The sequence below is a fragment of the Callionymus lyra genome, chromosome 15, assembly GCF_982586985.1.
Source record: "Callionymus lyra chromosome 15, fCalLyr1.hap1.1, whole genome shotgun sequence".
Classification (NCBI taxonomy): domain Eukaryota; kingdom Metazoa; phylum Chordata; class Actinopteri; order Syngnathiformes; family Callionymidae; genus Callionymus; species Callionymus lyra.
In genome coordinates this window covers 24,968,671-24,989,496 of record NC_141832.1, presented here as the reverse complement: position 1 = coordinate 24,989,496, position 20,826 = coordinate 24,968,671, and the positions used below count along the sequence as shown (strand labels likewise).

At 38.6% G+C, this 20,826-nt stretch overlaps 2 protein-coding genes across 2 annotated transcripts; one reads left to right on the top strand and one right to left on the bottom strand.

Annotated features, from left to right (window-relative positions):
• Positions 1 to 4,922: 4,922 nt before the first annotated feature.
• On the bottom strand, positions 4,923 to 14,299 carry LOC148065537 (uncharacterized). The gene is made up of 18 exons (XM_087808393.1): positions 14,283 to 14,299; positions 13,556 to 13,637; positions 12,805 to 13,087; positions 12,646 to 12,739; positions 12,455 to 12,563; positions 11,967 to 12,076; positions 11,612 to 11,860; positions 11,539 to 11,558; positions 11,342 to 11,502; positions 7,780 to 10,305; positions 7,251 to 7,365; positions 6,827 to 6,932; positions 6,566 to 6,722; positions 6,401 to 6,487; positions 5,905 to 5,991; positions 5,634 to 5,769; positions 5,209 to 5,300; positions 4,923 to 5,006 (listed from the first exon to the last, which is right to left on the bottom strand). The coding sequence occupies exons 1-18, from the start codon at positions 14,297 to 14,299 to the stop codon at positions 4,947 to 4,949; spliced, it is 4,491 nt and encodes a 1,496-aa protein (XP_087664519.1). The 3' UTR covers positions 4,923 to 4,946.
• A 3,355-nt stretch (positions 14,300 to 17,654) lies between these two features.
• natd1 (protein NATD1) lies at positions 17,655 to 20,595 on the top strand. Its single transcript, XM_087808349.1, has 3 exons — positions 17,655 to 17,847; positions 18,532 to 18,650; positions 19,430 to 20,595. The coding sequence occupies exons 1-3, from the start codon at positions 17,739 to 17,741 to the stop codon at positions 19,544 to 19,546; spliced, it is 345 nt and encodes a 114-aa protein (XP_087664475.1). The 5' UTR covers positions 17,655 to 17,738; the 3' UTR covers positions 19,547 to 20,595.
• The last annotated feature ends 231 nt before the right edge of the window (positions 20,596 to 20,826 follow it).

Here is a 20,826-nt window from a genome sequence, read left to right as displayed (position 1 = left end):
TCCCACATCCACTGAACTGCTGCTCAGCTCTCGTCCTCCCCCTCCCTCTTCCACCGTGTCACTGAAGATACATGGCATTTGAAGACAACGTGCTCTTCCCAGAGCAAGTGTTGCTCAAGTCTTGTTCAGTAGTAGTGACCCGAAAAATGAAATGAACTAGTTCCTATAAGTCTGTAAGTAACTCTGAGTAAGTCTTACTCGCTGAAATGAACACACTGGCCGTTTACAATTGATATTACATTTCTCTACACCTTTACTTTATTAACTGTGAATGCTGAAGACATTGGACACACAGCAGATCATTGTTCCTCCCTGTGATGTTCAGTTAGGACAAAGCAGATCACAGAGTGGGTGGTGTGGTCTACGTTTTGACTCATTCTAATCTGAGAAGCTCTCGCAGAACAAAAGCCTATGTAGGCAGTTTCTAGATGATTCTCTCTTGCTCGTCACAAGTGTGAACTCTCAGACAAAGACTGAATTCTGAATAATTATTACTTGTTGCACTGATATGTGGAACAATACTGACACGTCGAATAAATGTATTGAAGCGCTTTCTGTGAGCTCAAACACATGTCAGTTTTATTTTTGTCTCCAAATCTTTTTTTTTTCTTTACTTTAACACATATTTCTGATACAAATACATCCCTCTGTTCTCTCCTCCCCTGACTGATCAGCAGCTATATTAAAGTCCATAAATTGATTGTCATTATATGTAAATGTAGTGTTAAGTGTTACCCCAGTCTTTAGAGTTATCAGACCAGATAGCTAGCAGCCTTCCCAAAAGTGACCAGTGAGATATTTAAAGGTTCCCTTACTATGGAAAAGTGGGCCATGCTTGATCCTGTTGAGGTCGCTGAATATACAATCTTCTTCATCTTTTAACTATTTGTTCACCATCTTTAGCCTTTAGACCAGTGAGACACCAGTAAGAGGCTATTACAAAGACACTTGTTATGTCTTATAATGTGCTCTATTCAAAAGGACACCTGGGTATAATCTCATATATATACTTGTAAATCTAAACATAGTTGAACAACTACACTGTTTAAGTAAGAGCCCTTTCCATGAGCATGATTTTATACAGGTTTTTTTCTAATAAGGCAGTATCTCCCACTATTCAATTCAGTGGCATTACCCATTTTTAACCTAAATCTAATCAAACTGAATCATCACTACCCATTTAAAAATATTATGCCACAGATTAATATTTGAGCCCAAATTGATGGATACTTAGTTTTTAACATCATATAGTGGTTGCCATTTGTTGCTCACCTCTCATGACATATGATAACAGAGTCGTTGGCATAAAATCCCATTGAAATTATACACGCTAATTAAACAAGAAAATTAAATGCTTCTTATTGAAAAGACATTTCAATGGTCAAATATCACAATTGGGAAAAATATTTCTATAGTAGTTACAAGTGCAACACAAGGATTTCTTGCAAAAGAATGATGACGTCTTGTGAGTGATCTATGAAGCTGTGAAGACCAAACTGACTTACAAACCACTATCATGCACAACCGTTTATAAATGCTCTTCGTTTTCAACAACCCTCTCCTGTAGAACTTGTTGACCAGCAGGTGCACATTATAAACATTTTGGCAAAGGTTTTGTAAGAATACCTATTTGTACTTTAATTTTGTTTTTTTGTGATGATGACATAGAGAGATTTAACCAAGTAAAATGTAAAATAGCTCCATATAGAGTACAGTCAAACTATGTATTTAATTTACCCTGGATTCTTATTTAGTAGTTCTAGTGACTCTAGTTCACCTAGAGTATTTTTTTTACCTTTTCCTAGCAAGATATTCTTCTCTTGCTGCAGGGTCGGAGTTGACATGCTGTCTATATTGAGCAATCTTCTGTTTGCTTGTTAATGATGCCATCTAAAAAATATTATAGAAATATAGTTTAACAGGCTTTACTTTTGATACATTAGTAACTTATAATGAAAAACAGTTTTAGAAAAATATATGATATTACATATCACACAATTATGCTTGAACAATCAATTAAATGTATTGAATTAATTTATAAATATATTTAAAAAATCACAAATACAGGACATATATCTATCATGTAAAACACAGCTGCTAGTCAAAACTGGTGACTTCTTGTAACATGTTACGAACACAATTATAATCAAAATATAGATGTGCAGAAGAAAAAAAAACATTATTGACAGTTTGGGGTGGTTGCTCAACATGACGGCTCCTAGTGACTACTACTTTTTACAATTTCCTGAAGGAGACCTCCTGAGAGATCAATAAAGTTCTATCTATCTACATTATGACAGCTGGAAAACTTTTTTTTTTAATATATGAGAGACTATAAGAGAGACTTGTTTCCTTACATTCGTTAGGCTTATGCAATATATATTTCTAACGAGACTCAGCTCGGAGTTGTGGCAGAATTCTGAAGTCTACATGGTGAAGAGGAGAGGGGCCAATACTGTCCCCTGAGGTACTCCTGTACTGAACACCAGAGTCAGACGTGATGTCCTTCAGCCTGACATACTGTGGTCGATTAGTGAGACAGTCCAAGAGGAGGAGACCAGACCAAGTTCCACATGCATCTTTGTCAGTTTGTCCTGGAGCAGAGTGGGCTGGATGTTGTTGAAGGCACTAGAAAGGTCCAGGAACAGGATCCTCACTGAGCCGCTACCTTTATCCAGGTGGGAGTAGGTCCAATGCAGGAGGTGAAGGATGGCATCTTCTACACAGGCAAACTGCAGGGGGTCTTGTGCGTGCTGCTCTCTTTTATTTGTTCCCCACTCAGCTTCTCCTCTAACCTCCTCCTGTAGGTGTCCTTTGCCTCCCTCAAGCATCGCTTCACCTCCTGCTGAGCTGACCTCATGGCGTCCCTGTCCCTGCTCCTGAAAGCCACCTTCTTCCTCTTAAGGACATCCTTGACCTCCTTAGTTACCCTATGTTTATTATTAGGGTAACAGTGGACAGTCTTAGCAGGGGCGACAACGTCTAAGCAGACATTTAAATAATCGTTAGACAGTGTGTCTGACCCTCGATGTTCTCACCATGATGATGAGGGACTTACTGCATCTTGAAAGACTTCAACATTTGAAACATGTTAGTAAGTCAGCAGAGTTGGGTTTTAACATTAGTTGCCCTACTTTTCATTATTATTGTTTGTCTATTGGATTTTAAGTGTTTGTCTATTGACGTTTTACCACTTGGATACCAAAAATAAATATTAAAAAATTTGGTTAGCATATGGGCAAGATATAATGAATAGATGTTTAATTTTAACTTAAAACAAAGTTGTCGTTGAGTCACTTATTGAATAGGGTCTCAACCCTAAAATAACGTCGATGATGTTTTGGTGTTCTGCAGAAAGGCCATCGATCCTTGTGTTTACTACTCCTGACTATTGAAGTCACTGGGCAGAGGAATTTAACCCATTCAGATGCATAGACACTCCCGATATGTTACATAAGAGTGAAAGGAGAGACCTCGGACCAAAATTGATGCCTGTTGCCAAATCACACCCATTCATCCTGCTTCATTCCTCTCTGTTTGTTTCAGGACACATTCATAAATGCATCCTGACCCAGTTATGTTCAAGAACCAGCATCTTGTCTATTCTTCCATGGATTGTTTTTAAACATAATAACCATTAGTCGGTGCAAGAAGAAAAATAATTTTCCTGAGAGTAAGTCGGCATTGGTTGCAGTAATTGATGTATGCAAGACTAAATAGGCCACTTATTTTTGTAGTCCGGCAGGTGCAGCTGTTTTTAAACACCCACTGATCAATCATGAAGGCCTCTCACATTTTTGGGCCAAATTATAAAAGTACATGCATACACACAATAAAAAAAATGTTTGAAGTATACCCTATGAGTCTTTTTTTTGAGTTTGATTAAGTTATAATAACACGTAAAAATCAGCGCCGCGGTTCAACCTGAGCTCAACAGACGTCTCTTACAGGTTTAGGTAAAGATGAGTTTTGATGTTTATGGAGCTTTTACAAGGCTTCCAAGGAAAGTTACCAGTGAGGGCTGAGCAACAGCTGACACTAACATCTTACAACAAAGCTGTAACTTATATTTTCAAACCAATTGTGTCTCCTGAAAGGTAAATACTTGGATATTGTATATAGTTATTTGCTTTATGGTTCTCCACAGAGAAATAGATTTTTGGAAGGCAGTAGTCCAAGGCATTACAAAAATACAATCTTATATTGTAACATACTACTAGTCACAAAAACGTCACACATTGCATTTCATTTTTAATGAAGTTTTTTTTTTCATACAAATTTGCCATAACTCTCCACATGTGTTTTGTGGATCTGGAGAAGGGGGCGGGGGGTACTCCGGGAATATTGGTTTGGCTTCATCGGACTGTGACCTTCAGCGCTCGCTAGAAAGGATTGCAAGACGGTGTGATTGAAGCAGGGATGAAAATCAGCACCTCCAAATCGGAGTCCATGGTTTAAACTTTAAAGCAATGATCTGCTAATTCAAAAGCTGCTAGCCTAGGTATTATCATTCACGAGGACCTTTCTTACGATATTTATATTAACTGGCTCACCCTCATGAGACACTTCCTGAGGCACCTCACTCCATCTTTTTTTTCTCAAATACCCTTCTATAACATACTACAAGAGAAAACCTCTCCGTGACTACAATGTGTGCATCATAAATACAGAGAACCACTTGAGTAGACAAGAAACTTTTTATCGCAACTTACAAAATTACAACCACACAAACATTAAATGGGATTTCACATGATGAAAGCTGCTTTTTTATTGAGTAGAATAGTTAGAAAACTATGTAAGTGTCTCCCTCTAGAGGCACTCTAGTGTAACTGCGACAATAGTTGCCCCATGAAAACATAATCTGCTCTTCCTCAAAGTTGGAAAATAATAAAGAATTTAAGAATTTATTTCACATCCCGCATGTTGATATCGGAAAGTTCTTTATTTCAGAACTCTGTCTCAAACAAATTCATCCGCTCTTGGGGAGAGAGGCCTTCTGTCAACTTCTGCAAGAAAAACACAAGATGTCATTAGAAGTCAGTCTTTTTTGTCATGTATTGTTTTAAACACCGAACGTAAATTTCTATGTCATTTGTTAAGTAGAAGTGATAAATACAATTGTTTGTGCAAGTGCTCGACATAGAGGGGATTATTGCTTCTCCATATTGGCCTCTCTCCTGACCATGTATATTGTATTGTACTGTGTACCTTTGAGCTCACTCCTCTGATGAGTTGTGTTAGAGCCTTTTTATCCTTCGTCCTCAATGGAGACTTGTTGTTGGCATCTGTTAAAGTTTCTTCTGACAACACATTAGAAATGACACACATAGACCCACAGATTTATCACACCATATAATCCAACAAATATATATATTTTTAAATTAAACAGTAGTGGGTCATACAATATAATTTTCTACTACTTTAAATATGTTTTCAGTTTAAGTTAAGTTCAGTTTTAAGTTACCAGGGAGAAAAATCAGGATCTTAATCCAACCATAGCCTTCATCATTTGCAAACAATCTGGCAAAGAATAATTTTCAGTCTTGTTTATTGCTTTTTTTGTTTTGGAAGTTCTAGTCAATATTCTTAAAACTTTATTAGATGACAATAACCCCAATTATAACGATTCTCACCAGAGCTGCTCATGTAGGTTTCTCTGCCATCAGACCAAGCGGTGGGGTCCTCTGAGTCTTCACATCTGTCTTGTTGTGCATCAACAAGGTTGGTTAAATAGAACGATTCAAGTTTGTTTTGGGCGTAGATTTTATCCTGTGAACCAAGAACGATGAAGAGTGGAGAGAAGATTTTCAGATGTAGCAGGTTTGTGTTGGATTTTAGAAGCATAAATGTTTTGTCTTGATGGAAAGAGTACATTTAATACTGTATATTTCCAGATCAACAAACCTTTCTAGCTAATTTCAGATCGTCCCTCAGGGATTGAGCTTCCTGGTTGAGGAACTTCATCTCTGCCTCCTTCGCCCTCAGAATCATCTGCGTAGTTGAACATTGATGTTAGATTTTCAAAAACGTATTTAATCATTCATTTGAATCATGTAATTCTATTCACTCGATATATATTATCACAGCATTAGAGTTATTTGATCGTCATGTTGCTATTACGGTAGATAAACAAGCAATAGAGGGTTTTGATGGTTTAATGTAGCTCTTTCAGGATTCAAGTAGATTTTAATGTTGTATTACTCAATTGTATTGCTTCTGATTGCTGCCAATTGCTTGCTTAGCTCTTTTAAGAACTACCCAAAAAATTCTCCATATTGGCTAAGTTAGCATGCTGAATGTACTTTACATTGTTTCTTCTTTCTCAATGAATTCTTAACTAATTATCCTGTCCCTCTTCAAATGATTCATGTAGACAATCTCCTGCTGTCATCACACTTACCTCCATCTCATAGTAGTGGTTCATCTGCGAGCCTCCATGTTTTCCATTAACAGAGACGTGGCAATGAGCTGTTTCATTATCCTCCCTCTAAGAACAATACGTTTTTCACAACATGAAATTCTTTTCATTAATGAAGTGAATCATAAGTTTGTTTCTGTTTCATACCTGGTTCTTTTTGAGTTCTTTGTTCTCCTTCTGGTACTGCATCAAGGAGTTCCTCTGGCCTTGCAGCTCCTGGCACAGCTGAGAGTTCTCTAGGCATTTCTGAGTGTGCTGAAGTGACAACAACTCCAGCTCCTGATGAAGTAGCTGGATCCTTTTCCTAGAGCACAGAACATGCATCATTCCGAGCGAGATGATGTATTCAATGTAATAGTAATTTACAATATCAGGATTACGAAGGTAAAAACTTGAGTTTCAACTTACTCATATTCAAGTTGAACTTGTGAGAGGTCCTTAGTCTCCAGGATGTCTCGGGAACATCGACTCTTCTCCAGTTCTTCCTTGTGTGCTCTTTTCATCGCAACCATGGCTGCAACATAACCAACAAAAATCCACTTTACACTTTGTGATAGGTTACGCAGCAGCTAAGTGTCGTCTTCAGGCTGTACGGGACATGTAAGGTTAGGTGATACAGCATTAACCTCCAAAGTGAGATGGTAATTGACATTGACGTCATGAGCAGTGCTGGGCTTTAACACACTATATAGTGTATATAGGGATTTGACCTGGTGCACAGATGCCACTTCATGAGATGAAACAATTTAGAAGAATTGCCACGGATTAGAAGTGATATGACCAAGACAAATTCATTTTCATGTCATTAGCTTAACAAATAAAATACTTTTACCTGCCATCGTGGCTGACGTCTCCTCCTGTAGAAGTTGTTCTTTCTCCCTCTGAAGAGCCTCCACCTGCATCTGGTGCTGCTGCTGCAGATCTGACATCAGATATCTGTGCATCTTCTGTCAGTTAACAAATACAGAGTTAAGGCTTTCATCTGACAAAATTCTGTAAATTGTTTCCGAAATAGATTAAGTAAAGTGTATAAAACACTTAAAAAACACAATTATTATTACTTTTCAGATTCTGTTTGAGATTAGATAAGTGAATGAAGAAATGCATCTTCTGTTTGATCCTTTAACGATTATTATTCAAATTATTGGTGAAGCTTTCTGTGAAGGTCTCAAGTACAATGCACTATGACCACATTAATTAGGCTAAATAATCATAAAATAATTATGTTTAACATATAGTGAAGTAAACACAGACCTTCATAGAGAGAAAGACCAAATTATCATTTCATTTTCAGCTTTGTAGGCGTACAAGACCTTCTTTCATACATTTAGTTTTCCTCCCCTGTTATAGTTGTCAAGTACCTCGAGTTTTCTGATATCTTGCAAGCCAACATCTCTTAGTTCTGGTGAGGAAAAGGAGTCACTCTCAGTCAGTCCTTCTTTGCAGTAGTTGTCACTTCTCTCTTTAGACACGCAGCACTTGAGCAAGTGTTTCATTTCTTCCTCATGAATCTGCTGCAGCTTTTGTATCTTCTTCTGAAATTCCATTTCCAATGTTTTCGTCCGCTGCTCCTGGTTATCCTGGATTCCCTTCAAGTCTTCCAGTAGTATGTGGTTGCCGGTCTCCCCTGATGTGATATTTTGCTGGGCCTGTTTCAGCTGATCTTTGAGACCTTGGTTGTTCTGGTGTAGATCACAAACAGTCTTCTTAAGGGACTCAAGCTCACATGTTAGTGAGGCCGTCTGCTGCTTGTGTTTTTTCAGTTGTGTGTCAAAATCTACGTACAACCTGTTCGACAGATAAATCCACTTTGCTTCCTCGAGCAACCAGCTGTCACTCATATCCTCCCAGTTTCTGCTCACATCACACCTGCTGTCTGCTGCCAGCCTCTCACTGAGGGTCTCCAACAGGTTAGCCCGCCCTCTGAGCCCAGTTAAAATTCTCTTTAAGCAGTCAGGATCTTCTTCTAAAGACGTTCTGTCTGCTTCTGCGTAGTCCTGTTCTGATGATTTCTTCGTTTGAGTCTTGTTGTTTGATGCTTCCTGCTGAGTGTCAAACTGCTGCTGGAGTTTGAAGGTGGCATAAACCAGCTCAGCCTCTGTGCAGACTCTTCTGATGGCTCTCTCTGGAGCGTCATGTCCTGCCACTCCTGACTCTTTCAGAGCGAATAATTGAGAGGTTATAGACTTGTACCTCTGTGTCACGTCTCCCGCTTGTGTTGCTAACACCTGCAGCCCAAAACCATTCTGGAGCACAGCCAGTATTTCCTCCACGATTACTCTCTCTGTATTCAACCTCCAACCCACACCTGAGTCAGCGAGGCTGTTTCTCGTTGCAACTGTGGTCATTTCCTGAAGGATTCTATCTTCATCTCTGATGGCCTGAATTGACTGCTTCTGCTGCTTTTCTGCGACTTTCTTCCCCTGCATTAAACAAGTCACAACATCAGCCAGCTGTCGCTCGAAGTCCGCCACGTTAAATGAAGTGCTGTTATAACTTGATGGAAGATTCTCCCTGCAGGCTTGAAGGTTGTTCAGGGCGACCTGGAACCTCCCAACAAGCACTCTGCTCTGGATCTCTATGTCCTGGGCGAAGTTCTGACTCTGTCTGGTTTGGCTGTGAAGCAGCAGACTGAGATGTTGTGCAGCTGCTCTGCTCTGGGTCAGCCTTGAGTGAAGTTGTGGGTCAGTGTTGCTGGTCTCCTCCTCCAGTCTTTGCGTGATGTCCTTCAGCTTCTCTTCTGTGATGAACAACTTGCTTTCGAGGAATTTGATCACAGCCATGAACCTTTGTGGGTCGTCACCTGCAGCTGTCTGGTCTGATAGGTCAGCATTCACCTCGGCAACACCATCTTCAAGATCCTCTTTAGTCTCCAAAGCATCATTTAGTTTGACCTCAGTCTCCTCCAGAGTGTTTCCCAGCACCTCCATCTTCAGTAGCACCTCGCTGAGCTCTTGTTCCTTCCTATCCAAGAGTCTTTCATAACATTCTCGCATCTCTTGAGTTTCAGCCTCCCTCTGGTGCACCTTTCCCAGAGCTAGCTGCAGCTCCTCAGAGACTCTCTCGTACGAGTGCTCCAGGTTGTAGTACTGCGTCTCATCGGTTTTTAAGCGGTTTTGCAGTTTGCTCACCACCTCCTCCGCCTCTGAGAGCTGCGTCTGCAGGTCTAGACAATGTGTGTCGACTCTCTCTTTCTCACTCCGCAGACGTTGCATGGCGGAGACGGTGCATCCGAGCTCCTCCCTGAGCTGTTGCTGAGCATCTTCGATTTCTTTACTTAGTGACTGAGTTTGGTTTAAACGTTCTACCTGTTGCTCAGCTTTGTCCAGCCTGTCCTGAAGACCTACAGCCGTCTGCTCCGCCTTGGCAAGATTAGCAAAGAAACTCATCCTCTCTCTCTCCTGACTGGCCTGAAGAAGCATGAGATGTTTCTGCAGACGAGACTCTTTCTCTGCCTTTGTTTTCTCGTTGTCTTGCAGTTTTAACATGACGTCATGAAGCTGACCATGCAGCTCTGTCATCTCCTCTTTGTTATGTTGTACTTCCCGCTTCAGTTCCCCAGAAAGAAGCTCCGACTCTTTCCTCTGCTGTTCGCTGATGCTCAGCTGGGCCTCCGAGTGGTTGACCCTCTGCTCCCACTGAGCTCTCTGGTCATAAAAGCGCTGTCGTTCCTGCTCCACCTGAACCTGTGCGAGTGCAGTGGCGTCTCCTGTGACCAGCATCTGAGCTTGTTGAGCTAGTAGATCCACGCGTCTCCTTAACTCTGCTTCCCTGGCTTCGACATTAATTTTCTTTTCCGCCTCCAGCTTACAGCGAAGATCGTGGTTGATTTTCTGCAGCTGATGAAATGTTTTGTCCGACGATAACTTAAAGGCTGAGTGATCCATCTGTTGAGAGAGTGATGTTTGAAATTGATATTCATATTTAAATATTTAAAAAAAATATAATTTAAAGTTAAATTGGCCTTTGTTGCTGTATGTCAATAGCCTCCTATACTTTTAAAAGTACATATATCATACTGGAATACTACATTTTATTTATTTGCTCTTCACACTCTCCTCTCCATTTGGTGTGAAACATAAGTTCCACTTTTTCTCTTCAGATTACATTTTGTACTGCATCTTCTCCAACAAATTTTATCCCAATTTAGCAAATCAAACGTTTATCAACTCAGCTGGAAACTCGTGTTTCAACTCCTTCCACTTTGACTTTCCGGTACATTCATCTACTCACACCTAGAAACTTCATTCAACTTTAAAAACCCTTTTCTACTTACTTTCAATAATACTACTCTTACCTCTACTTCTACTACTAATGTTACTACTACTTCTACTACTCATTTTACTACTTCTACTTCTACTACTAATTATACCACTTCTACAACAACTTCTACTTCTGCTATTAATTCTACTCCTACTTCTACTACTTCTTCTACTTCTTTTTTCTTCTTCTCTTTCTTTTTTTATTCTTCTTCTCCTTCTTTTTCTTCTTCGCAACCTTTTTAAGTTTATTTCAATGTCTAATATTAGTCTTTCTCCTTTTTGCCATCATTTAACTTTTTCCACTCATTTTACTTACAACACTAGTCAAATACTTTCAAGCATTTCAGTTTACAGATGAATCAGATTCAGCATTCACACTGCACTTTCTTCTGGAAATGCAATTCTTCTAGTCACGGATGATATTTGCATCAAAATAAAATTATTTTTTATTTTATGTTCATTTTATTTATTTAGATAATTGATTGTCATCACAGTTGCTTTGGAAATTACATCAAATGTAAAGTAAAAATACTAATATTTATCACTTTTACAATTTTCAGACTTTCTCAAGTAAAGTTTTGGATCAGCAATACTTTTCATTTCCAACTGTTCTGTGAAAGTCAAATACGTTATGGTCTGTGAGTACTACACGGGAACGCACCTCTTTGTGTAGTCTTCCACAAGGTAGTTTGTCATTCTCTTCCACACAATCACTACCGCAGTTTGCTAACTGCAACTGGTCACATGCAACTTCCTCCTCTGGAAGCAGATTTGTGGATTGGAGATTACTACTTCCTTCCACCTGTGTTTCTGTGTCTCTCACTGCGGTTGGTTAGAAAATAATGATCAACAGGTGACATCGTGCATGCAGTTGTGTGCTGACTCACCAATGACCACGTCTTCAATGCTGGTTTTATTAAGTGGAGGAGACTCTTGGGTGTTCTCCTGAAGAGGAGGTTGGTAGGTAGTAGGAGGTGTAGCAGGAGAGGCTAACGATGAGGTGATGGAGCAAAGTGGAGAGGCGGATTCAGAACTCACAGGGCCACTCGTCTCCACCTGAGACGGCTGTTTGATTTCCTCCACTGTCTCTGGTGGTGGTGGACATTCTTCTTTACAAGAACTAATTTTGTGTTCCTGAAGGCTGAACGGCTCGCAGCATGCATGCTCCTTGGGTGGCGAGCTGAGGACCGAACATAATTAAAACAAGTCATTTTGTTGCAAATTAAACTGTTCTACAGCTAGAGTAGTTGGTACGTCTTATCCGACAATTATTGAGTCGGTGTAACCTGGTGATGTCACGTGTCGGACTTGTCCTCACATTCTTCAACACGGCTCGAACCCAGTTTCGTTTCATACCAGAGGTCATTGAGCAGAGAGTGTAGACGCCATCTTTCGTCTGTGAAATGGGTTCGACAAACTGTCAACTTCTTCTTCGCTGTTGTGTGTTGTGAGTTGTGGAACACTACTGCGATCGGCCGCATTATTGAGCTCTTTGGTATTAATTATATTTCAAATGCAAAAAATAATTGAATTATCTCAAACTTAAATTTTTTGGTTAATTAAATAGATTTGATAATAAAGTGTTATTAAACATCCAGTGTTGAAAGGAGAAACAACTTATTTTTTGATTTTAAAAATATTTTTTGTGGGTGATGATCGTTTTACAAAAACATTAGATTTACTATAACAGTGTATCATTTTATGAAAAATAGAAAACTGTATTTATGCATCATCAAATGTTTCTCAAAATCTTTAGCTGTTAAAACATATTTACCTGCTTCTTTACTTTGCTGCTGGAATGTTTTGCACAAGGAGAAGACAAGGATTGTCCCGACATGCTGCTGGTTTCAGCGTTTTCATCAAAACTTTGGCCTTTCTTATCCCTGTAATGACCGAAGATATGACCTTAAAACATTCTGCATCGTCCAGATTTTTACAGCCATTGTATCTCCATAAGTAACAAACCTGAGTTGTTCATCAGAAGACGACAGATGGCCACTATTTAGGAACTTGTTGTCCAACAGGTGGCGTCTCCGTAAATGTGCTCTAGATCCAGAATCTGTTCCAGAAGGAATCGTGGTAAGAAAACTCAGAGGTTTGATGAAAATGATGATGTGGTTTCACCGTCTCTGGCGTGTCGATGGTCCTGTCTGCTGAGTGAACGACTTCTCCTCATGAAGGGTGCAGCAGGAAAGGAGGAGTTGTGGAGGGATGAGAAGCTGTGGCTGCTTGCCAGGCGTGGGGGTGGTATGGATGGGTTTAAGGGGGGTCCATTACTGTGATATTCTCCTCTCTCCCCTGACTCGTCTGTCCGGCTGCTGAAGCTAGAACTTCCAAAAGCAACACTTGGGATCAAAGTGCTGCGGCTAGAGTTGCCCCTGCTGTGCACCGGCAACATCACTTGGTCCTTCACATGTCAGAAAAGGATCATTAAATACTGTAAACAATTTCAGCAAAAAAATAAAATCACACCTTCCACAGCTAATCCCTGAACCCCTTGACACATTCATTCGTGTCTCCACTAGACACTTTTTTTAATCCTGGAGATCTCTTAATTTGCTTAAGTGCCATCTGACTGACTCTGCCATCACAGTCCACACCTCTTCAACACTTGGTCACCGTTGTGTTGTTCTCCGTTACAGAGATGCAACCACATGGGCTGCAGTGGCTATCAATTTTAGACTAGACGACACGACACAGAATCAATTATAAAATGGCTTAAGACTCCTGACTGTGCGCCTTGTGCAGGATTTAACTGCCCTCTTCCCATCTCAACTATTAACTCATTTATAAATCAACCTGAATGCAGTCATAGCAAAAAAGGAGACAGTTCAATTTTCTTTTAACAGCCCAAATGTGCTCAGCGCAGACTCGCCTTTCCTGCTCTCTTCTGCCCCGGCTTGTTGGTCTTCATGTTCACAGGCTCCGGCCACCTCATGTAAGAGAAAGGGCTAAAACTGATCATTAATTGAGGCAGTGAAAACGTTAAACTGTTCATTTTTTAACATTATGTGTTACATTTAAAATAATCTCTTTCATGCTTACTTTGCAAAACTCAACAATCAAATCCTATTTTGCTTCTATTATTTTCTCCTGGTTCTCCCAGTTAAACTATAGCAAAAACATGTCTCATAGATTTTTGTACTAATGTCAGTTTTTAAGTCACATTCAGGGGGTTGTTGAGTCATAGTTCATTCTGTATTTGGGAATGAGTCTGACCTGAGTACAGGTAGCATCCGTTAGCTGTTTAAACTCACTTCTCAGGAGAAATAATAAAAACAGTTTCTTTTTCATTTAGATTTGTTGAAATTTACTTAAGTCTATATTCTTTACTACTGTATAAAGAAAGCAGCAGATAAACTCTGAACATATTTCATAGTAACAAGTCAACAATCACAAATGTTTACAGAAGTAAAAGTTTGGTTTTAAAATGAAAATTGAAAAAATAACCTGTATTTCTCCAAAACATGTCATTTCATTGTAATTTTGAAAAAGGAAAGATTCAAGAAAGCAAGCTACAAATGTTGCTATATCTGGATTCTTTATACAATAAAAATAAAAGATACATTTTTCCCTAATGTTTTTTTAAGGAACTTGCTTACCTTGGCTTCTTGGACATCTTTTCCACAGGTTCAAGAAAGGATCTCCTATTCTTGACGACAAAAAAGGCTTTGAAGATAATGAAAACTTTTGATTGGACGACTAACTATTTCCAATTTGAGAAAAAAACAAACACAGTATGTAGAAGTCTCAGAGTATTCAGTAATCCCAGGTAGTGTGGACAGAGCACTTTAGGGATTAAGTTGAGTCCTTGCTGGATTACGACACGGTTACTCATGTGATCTTGATTTACCTTAAACAAAACTCAGGCGTTTAAAATTGCGTTTATTTTAAAGTTACGTTAAGTAAACATAAATTATAATCAAAAATATCCATCTTATAAAACGACAATGAAATATATCCTGCCCCCAATATTACTGTTCATGGCCCACTTCTTCTTATTCTTATAATTTATTAACGTGACCCAACATTTTATTTTGTCAATTTTATCTTGGCGACGAACCAGAAAGGTTCAGCATCACGGATTACAATACTAGGGGATGTTTCAAAGTAAAGTAAAATTCTGTAGTTCTGACACCCATCGATGACCCACCAGATTCAATTTTGCTGCCTTCATCACTTATTTCAGGGGTTATTGTCATTGAAGTGGGGGAGCATGAAAGAGAAAGTCACAGAATAGTTCCAGCTTTCCTGTGCAATCTGTAATTTCTTTCTGCTGGAGTGAGTGCTCTATCCATATCTGATCATTCTCAATAATGCTGCTTGACGTTGAGACAGCACAGACCCCAATCCTTCCTCTGATGTATCAATGTGTAGGACGAAGAGCTTCTCAAAATCTTCATATGCCATAATTGGAGGGCCTGACAGTGTCTCTACCAGTCGTTCCAATATCTGCTGATGAACGTCTGTCTATTTTACTGACTAAGATGGTGGCAACTGTGAAGGACGACCATTTTCGTGTGTCTGGTGTTATAATAAATCATACAGAGGTTTAGCAATTATTGAAAAGTCAGTGATGAAAGATCTGTAGACTTTAATAATCCCTCTGAAATCTCCTTCAGGAAATTAGATTTCCAGTACACGGTAGAAGGTACAACAAGTTTCATAAAAGCAAGAACAAAGAGCAAATCTAAATAGCACAGATCAAAGGAAATAACATCATTGCTGTAACGGTTTGTGGACTTCACGGTATTTCTTCAGAGCCTAAACAATTTAAATCACGTTTGGGTTTATTTGATAGCCTTCCTCTGACATGACCTGTCCCACAGTCTTTGCTGAAAACTAAAACATTGTCATCGCCATGCGTTTAGACCCAGTAGGTTGATAAAGGCTGTGCACTCTCTACTTTCCTCACTGACCACAAGTTTCCTCCGTGGTTCGTCAATATTTCCTGAATTCTGCGTATTGGGTGCCGATCAGGGTGAGTCTTTTTAAATAAGTCTCTTGAGTAGGTCTTTGATGTGACCGATCTTCCCTCTAATTTTGGGCATCTGAGCAAATCCAACATATCACTGAGCAGCCCCTTGTACTACTGTGAGCAACATCAGATCTACTGTCATCTGGCCAGTGTCACATACTGATCGGACTGTGCGCTTAAGTAATCTTTGACGATTACATGTGTCCCAGCTACAATATTATGATTTAATTATCAATTTCTCGAAATTCTAAATTCAACTGATATGATATTCTGTGGGATAGTCAATATCTTCAAGAAGATCCAGTCCATGATTGTTACCCATGGAAAGTATTGATTTATCACATCTTAATTTTGCCATTTAAATCTGAAACCTATTAACTTGGTGAGAATTTAAAATATGTTCGAAACAATAATTTGATGAATAAAATATTGAATTAGAGACAATGAATAAATTATAACAAATGTGCATTTGAAACTGTACAGAGTATGACCCTTGTAATGAAGGACTATAGGGCAGCTGACGCGCGGCTCTTAATTTGAAAGACGGAAGTTGATTTCCTATTTTCAAACGAAGTTTGGGAAATTTGCCGTAAAAATAAGGGATGACATTGTTGTATTAAAATGTTAAAACGCTGTTGTGTTGTGATTAGTTAGAGACGCCTTACGTTGCTTCTGATTGGTTAATATTGCGCGGTGCCTTCTATGATTGACACTTGAGATCTCTGGTCCGCGCTGGTCTTCAAACCCACTAGGACCCGCAGAAGCTGCCCAACCAGACGCCCGCACCCCGATTTATAAAAATGAACTGCCTCTGCCTGCTCACAACTATCATCCGCTTAAAGTAATGACAAACAAAATCTGAAGTTGGATCTTTCATTTTTGTCCGCTTAAAGGTATCATTGGATGTGACCCTTCCTGACGATGATAAAAGATTAAGATGGAATTGTACGTATTTAGAAACATCATCCTTCACACACATCGTCATTTGTAGGTTTCTTTTAGATTACTCACTTACCTGGCTTTTCCTTTCATATCCACCTTTACAATTTTTTTTAAGTCTCTGACACATCTTTTAATTCAACCTCGTTTACAGCATCAGCAGCATATAACCATCCATGGACTGTTATATTATCTTCATTGGTTTTGTTTTTTACCAATATAATTATATTTTCTTTGTATTGGGGCACTTGTTGCTGCTTCACATACTTCACATACTTCGGATAATGCTGTGTCTTCTGAAGGTTCAAATATTGCACATTGCTCCTTTTTCTTTTCCCCTTTATTTTTCTAATACATTTTGACCGTTCAAACTGTGTCTTCCTAGTCTTGATGCTTGACTGTCAACACACAAATTTACTGGATACTGGTCTGGGCGAACTCCACGGTCAGTTTGAACTCTATTATTGGTTTTGTTGGTTGTAAACTAACCAATTCTCTGTACTTGTTTTTTTTTGGTAGCATTTGCAGTATTTGTTTTATACGACTTTATTATCGTAATAAAATAAAATGAAAATTATTTGAGTTGCACTCATACTCAGTCGTACTCATCAATGAAAAATAAAAACTATTTCCAGTGCACTTCAGTTCTAAACAGTGTTTTTTTTTTTTTAATGCAGCTTGGTTGATACAGTGTCTTATGTTATAGTTATATGTTATATTAGCGTCTTACGTTTGATAATGTTATTCCATTGTTGTGTCCATTTAGGTCTTGGTGTTATTTCCTTTTGATCGATGTACTTTATATTTGCACTTTGCTATGTCTTTGCTCTTTGTTCTTGCTTTTATATAATTTACTGTGCCTTCTATTGTCCGCTCTTTACTGGAAACCTAATTTCCCGAAGGTCAAGAGGTATTAAAAATAAGTCAATTTAATCTAATTTTATTTAACATATTTGATAAAACAAACTGAAATGTTTCTGTTTCTCCTTCGCTGAGATCACTGTAGCGGATTGGCTGGTCGTCTGTCACGTGACCCCACAGCTGATTTGCCTGCATGAAATGTTTGGCTCTCACGATTCATCTTTCATGAAACCATTTCAGGTTAGCGACGCGGCTCGGTAGCAAGAAGCCCACTCAAGCGATGGCTCAGGCAGCCCCTGCATCTCCGGCCAACGCTATCGACCCAGGCAACACTCCGATCCAAGTCGAACACGACAAAAAACGGCGACAGTTTGTCATCAGATTCAACGGTGCGTCTATGTAAACAATAGCAGAGATGCTAGCTAACCTTAGCTTCAGCTCAGTTTACGATAATAGTAACTGTATGGTGTCTAGTTTCATAATTGTGTTGTCCTATTATAAAGTTAGTTGATTGGTGCTTTAGATAGACACATTGTCACGTGATAACTGGACCAATTAGCTTTTAAATCTGTCGAATCTAGAACATTAATGTCTTAAAACTACAGGGGAAGACATTTGCCCTAAACACACTCAAACCAAACCTGTTAAAGAGCGTATGGGCAGATTAAAGTTCACAAAATTAAACAAAAAACGTGTGACGAGAGTGCACTTTTAAAACGTAATAAATCCAAAGCAGACAAGTATATACTGTGCACATTCAACATTGTGATCCTGTTCTCTCTAAATGTATATGAGTGCACATTTCCCTCAAGTTCAAACATTATTCCTGTTTAAGTGCAACTTTATTTCCAAACACACACAATCAGACTATTGATCCTCTATAAATAACCTTTTTATATCATATTATTGTGGTTATAAGCTATTTCACTTGTTACAGTCTTAGTCTTCAGATTTTGTTTTTTGGTTTCTCCCAGCAAAACTGGGTCAAAGAGCTCAGAGACTTTGGTGAACTGGGCGGAGTCACATTTAAAACCAGGAAAAAGGGCCGAGATAACTTGTGTGTCTTGCCTCAGGATCTCACGACAGGGCGGTTCTCCTGTACGAATATGTGGGAAAGAAGACAGTGGACCTGCAACACACTGAAGTGCCAGATGCCTACAGAGGAAGAGGAATTGCCAAACATCTGGCCAAGGTAGAGAATAACACCTCTCATAACACCTACAGTATAAGTGCCTAAAGTTTGTTATGAAACATTCCCTTTAGGAAACGTTAAATAGCATTAATTAACTTGCGTTTTAGATTTACTGTAATATAGGGCCCAACAATCTGTCGAAAAATAGTTTAATTTTGTTTAATTTTTGTGCATTATTTTCTGCATTGTTCACTAGGCAAAATAAATGAATAATTATAAAGTTTGCCCAACACAAGATTTGATACAATCAAATCAATTGATACTCGAACTGATACAAACATTAATAACAGTTAAAAACAAAAAAATGTACATATTTTCTAAGAATAAGAATCTGACTAGCGTAGAAATAAAAACAAACTCTTCAACTTAAATATATAAACATTTGGATTTTCTCAGTGCTGTTTACTACCAATCACGGGTGTCAGGGATGTCGGCTGGTACTCGCTCACTTGACATACTTGTTGTTGCTCTTGATTCGCAAGCAAAGCCGATTCAGCAAAATGTCTCACACTGTGATGCCTTCTTCTCTAAATCAAATAGTTCTGCCGAGGCCATTTCCAACAGCTTTAACAACAAAACAAAACTTGTGCCGGCAAAAGTTTGGTCATCTGGCGACCTCACTTGCCTGCCAAGTGTTGGCAGCTTCTTGTACTTTCGTTGGTCAACTGTGACTTTGAAGGTGCATTTCATCTACATTGTGATGTCTATTTTAATCGGAAAAAAAGTTCAAACATTACTAATCTGATAAAAGTTGAATCATGTGTTTTATATCATGGCAGGCGGCCATGGATTTCGTAGTGGAGGAGGACCTGAAAGCTCACCTCACCTGCTGGTACATTCAGAAATATGTCAAAGAGAATCCTCAACCTCAATACTTTGATCATATTTATCAATAAGCTGCATCAAAGAGAGGAGAGACGATTAACACGGATTGAAGTCGGACAACAAACGGACTGCAATGTAACTTAATCTTGACACAAGTGCAGGAACCCTGTGATCCATGTTTGATGTGTCGTTTCCATCCACAACATCCGAATAAATGGAAACAAAACCAGCTTGTGGTGACTTCCACTCAAGCTCATAGACTTAAAGGATGTAAAGTCACTAGCCAAGCTGGTAAAAATGAATCCTCATTAATGTCGACTTGACCACCCCTGTGGACCAGAGCAACACTCATTTTGTCCCAGGTGTCTTTCCTTATTTTTGCTGTCGTTGATTATTTTCTTTCTCTTTTCACAGCATAAGACCTATTTTATTTTATTTACTTCACTAAATGCAGGTAACATAAAATTAACATGTTTCATAAAAGTGCTATCTGTTTATGCAGAGATATGTTTGATGTGAAATTGTCACTTCTTTATTGAAGCTTAAACGAATATAGTGAAAAAGTTTCGCTAAATGTCATTATGAGTAAATCACATAATTGGGCTTGAATTACCATGAAATGTTTATTTTTTTTCCCCTTTATATGTAGTCAGTACAACCAAATGGTGATGTATCTAAAGTGGTGTGAGTATTTCCTTAAATACAGTTGTGTGTGTGTGTTGAATTTAAAACACACAAGGTTATTTTGAAAAGGGCATCTTGAATAATCAGTTATTCCAATCTGCAGCCTAAGACCTTATAACCTCTGGAGCTGACACTGTGCAACATATAATATGTGAGGTTGTATCTATTTAGAGCATTTTACTATCCGGCATTATCTTGTTTGATTCACTCCAAAGCCAGCTCATGTTGAAATACTGAGACTCAAGGAAAACTTTCATTCTTTATATAGATGGATTCATTGTAAGCTCAGCTTTTGACAATCTGATGTGGAAGATAAACCTCAGGTGGTAACATGGAACAATAATTGATTTACAAAGAAATATCAGATTTTTCATTTTGAGTGTGAAACATGTCATGTTTGTACATAAGTCTTTGAATAAATTATTTCAACACTTTACTTCTGCATTTTCTGATACTCTTTTTTGAGGCGTTATTCAAATTAGTAGCAGAAGAAATGGTACTGCAGATGAACAATAGAATACGTTTATTCATCCCCAGAGGGGAAACACACTTTTACAACAGCACAAAGAGAATAAAGTGCAAGGGAAAAAAAGAAATAATAAAAGAGATAATAAACTAAAACGATCTTAAAAATATACAAATTATTTACAATATTTAAAAATTAACA

Bases quoted from the DNA above. Each gene is read 5' to 3' on its own strand.
- natd1 (XM_087808349.1), top strand. From the start codon at position 17,739: ATGGCTCAGGCAGCCCCTGCATCTCCGGCCAACGCTATCGACCCAGGC. The intron at 17,848-18,531 runs GTGCGTCTATGT...GTCTTGCCTCAG, and splicing joins GTTTGTCATCAGATTCAACG to GATCTCACGACAGGGCGGTT. The intron at 18,651-19,429 runs GTAGAGAATAAC...ATATCATGGCAG, and splicing joins TTGCCAAACATCTGGCCAAG to GCGGCCATGGATTTCGTAGT.
- LOC148065537 (XM_087808393.1), bottom strand. The intron at 12,077-12,454 runs GTAAATATGTTT...CCCATTTCACAG, and splicing joins GCAGCAAAGTAAAGAAGCAG to ACGAAAGATGGCGTCTACAC. The intron at 7,366-7,779 runs GTACTTGACAAC...GTTAACTGACAG, and splicing joins AAGATATCAGAAAACTCGAG to AAGATGCACAGATATCTGAT.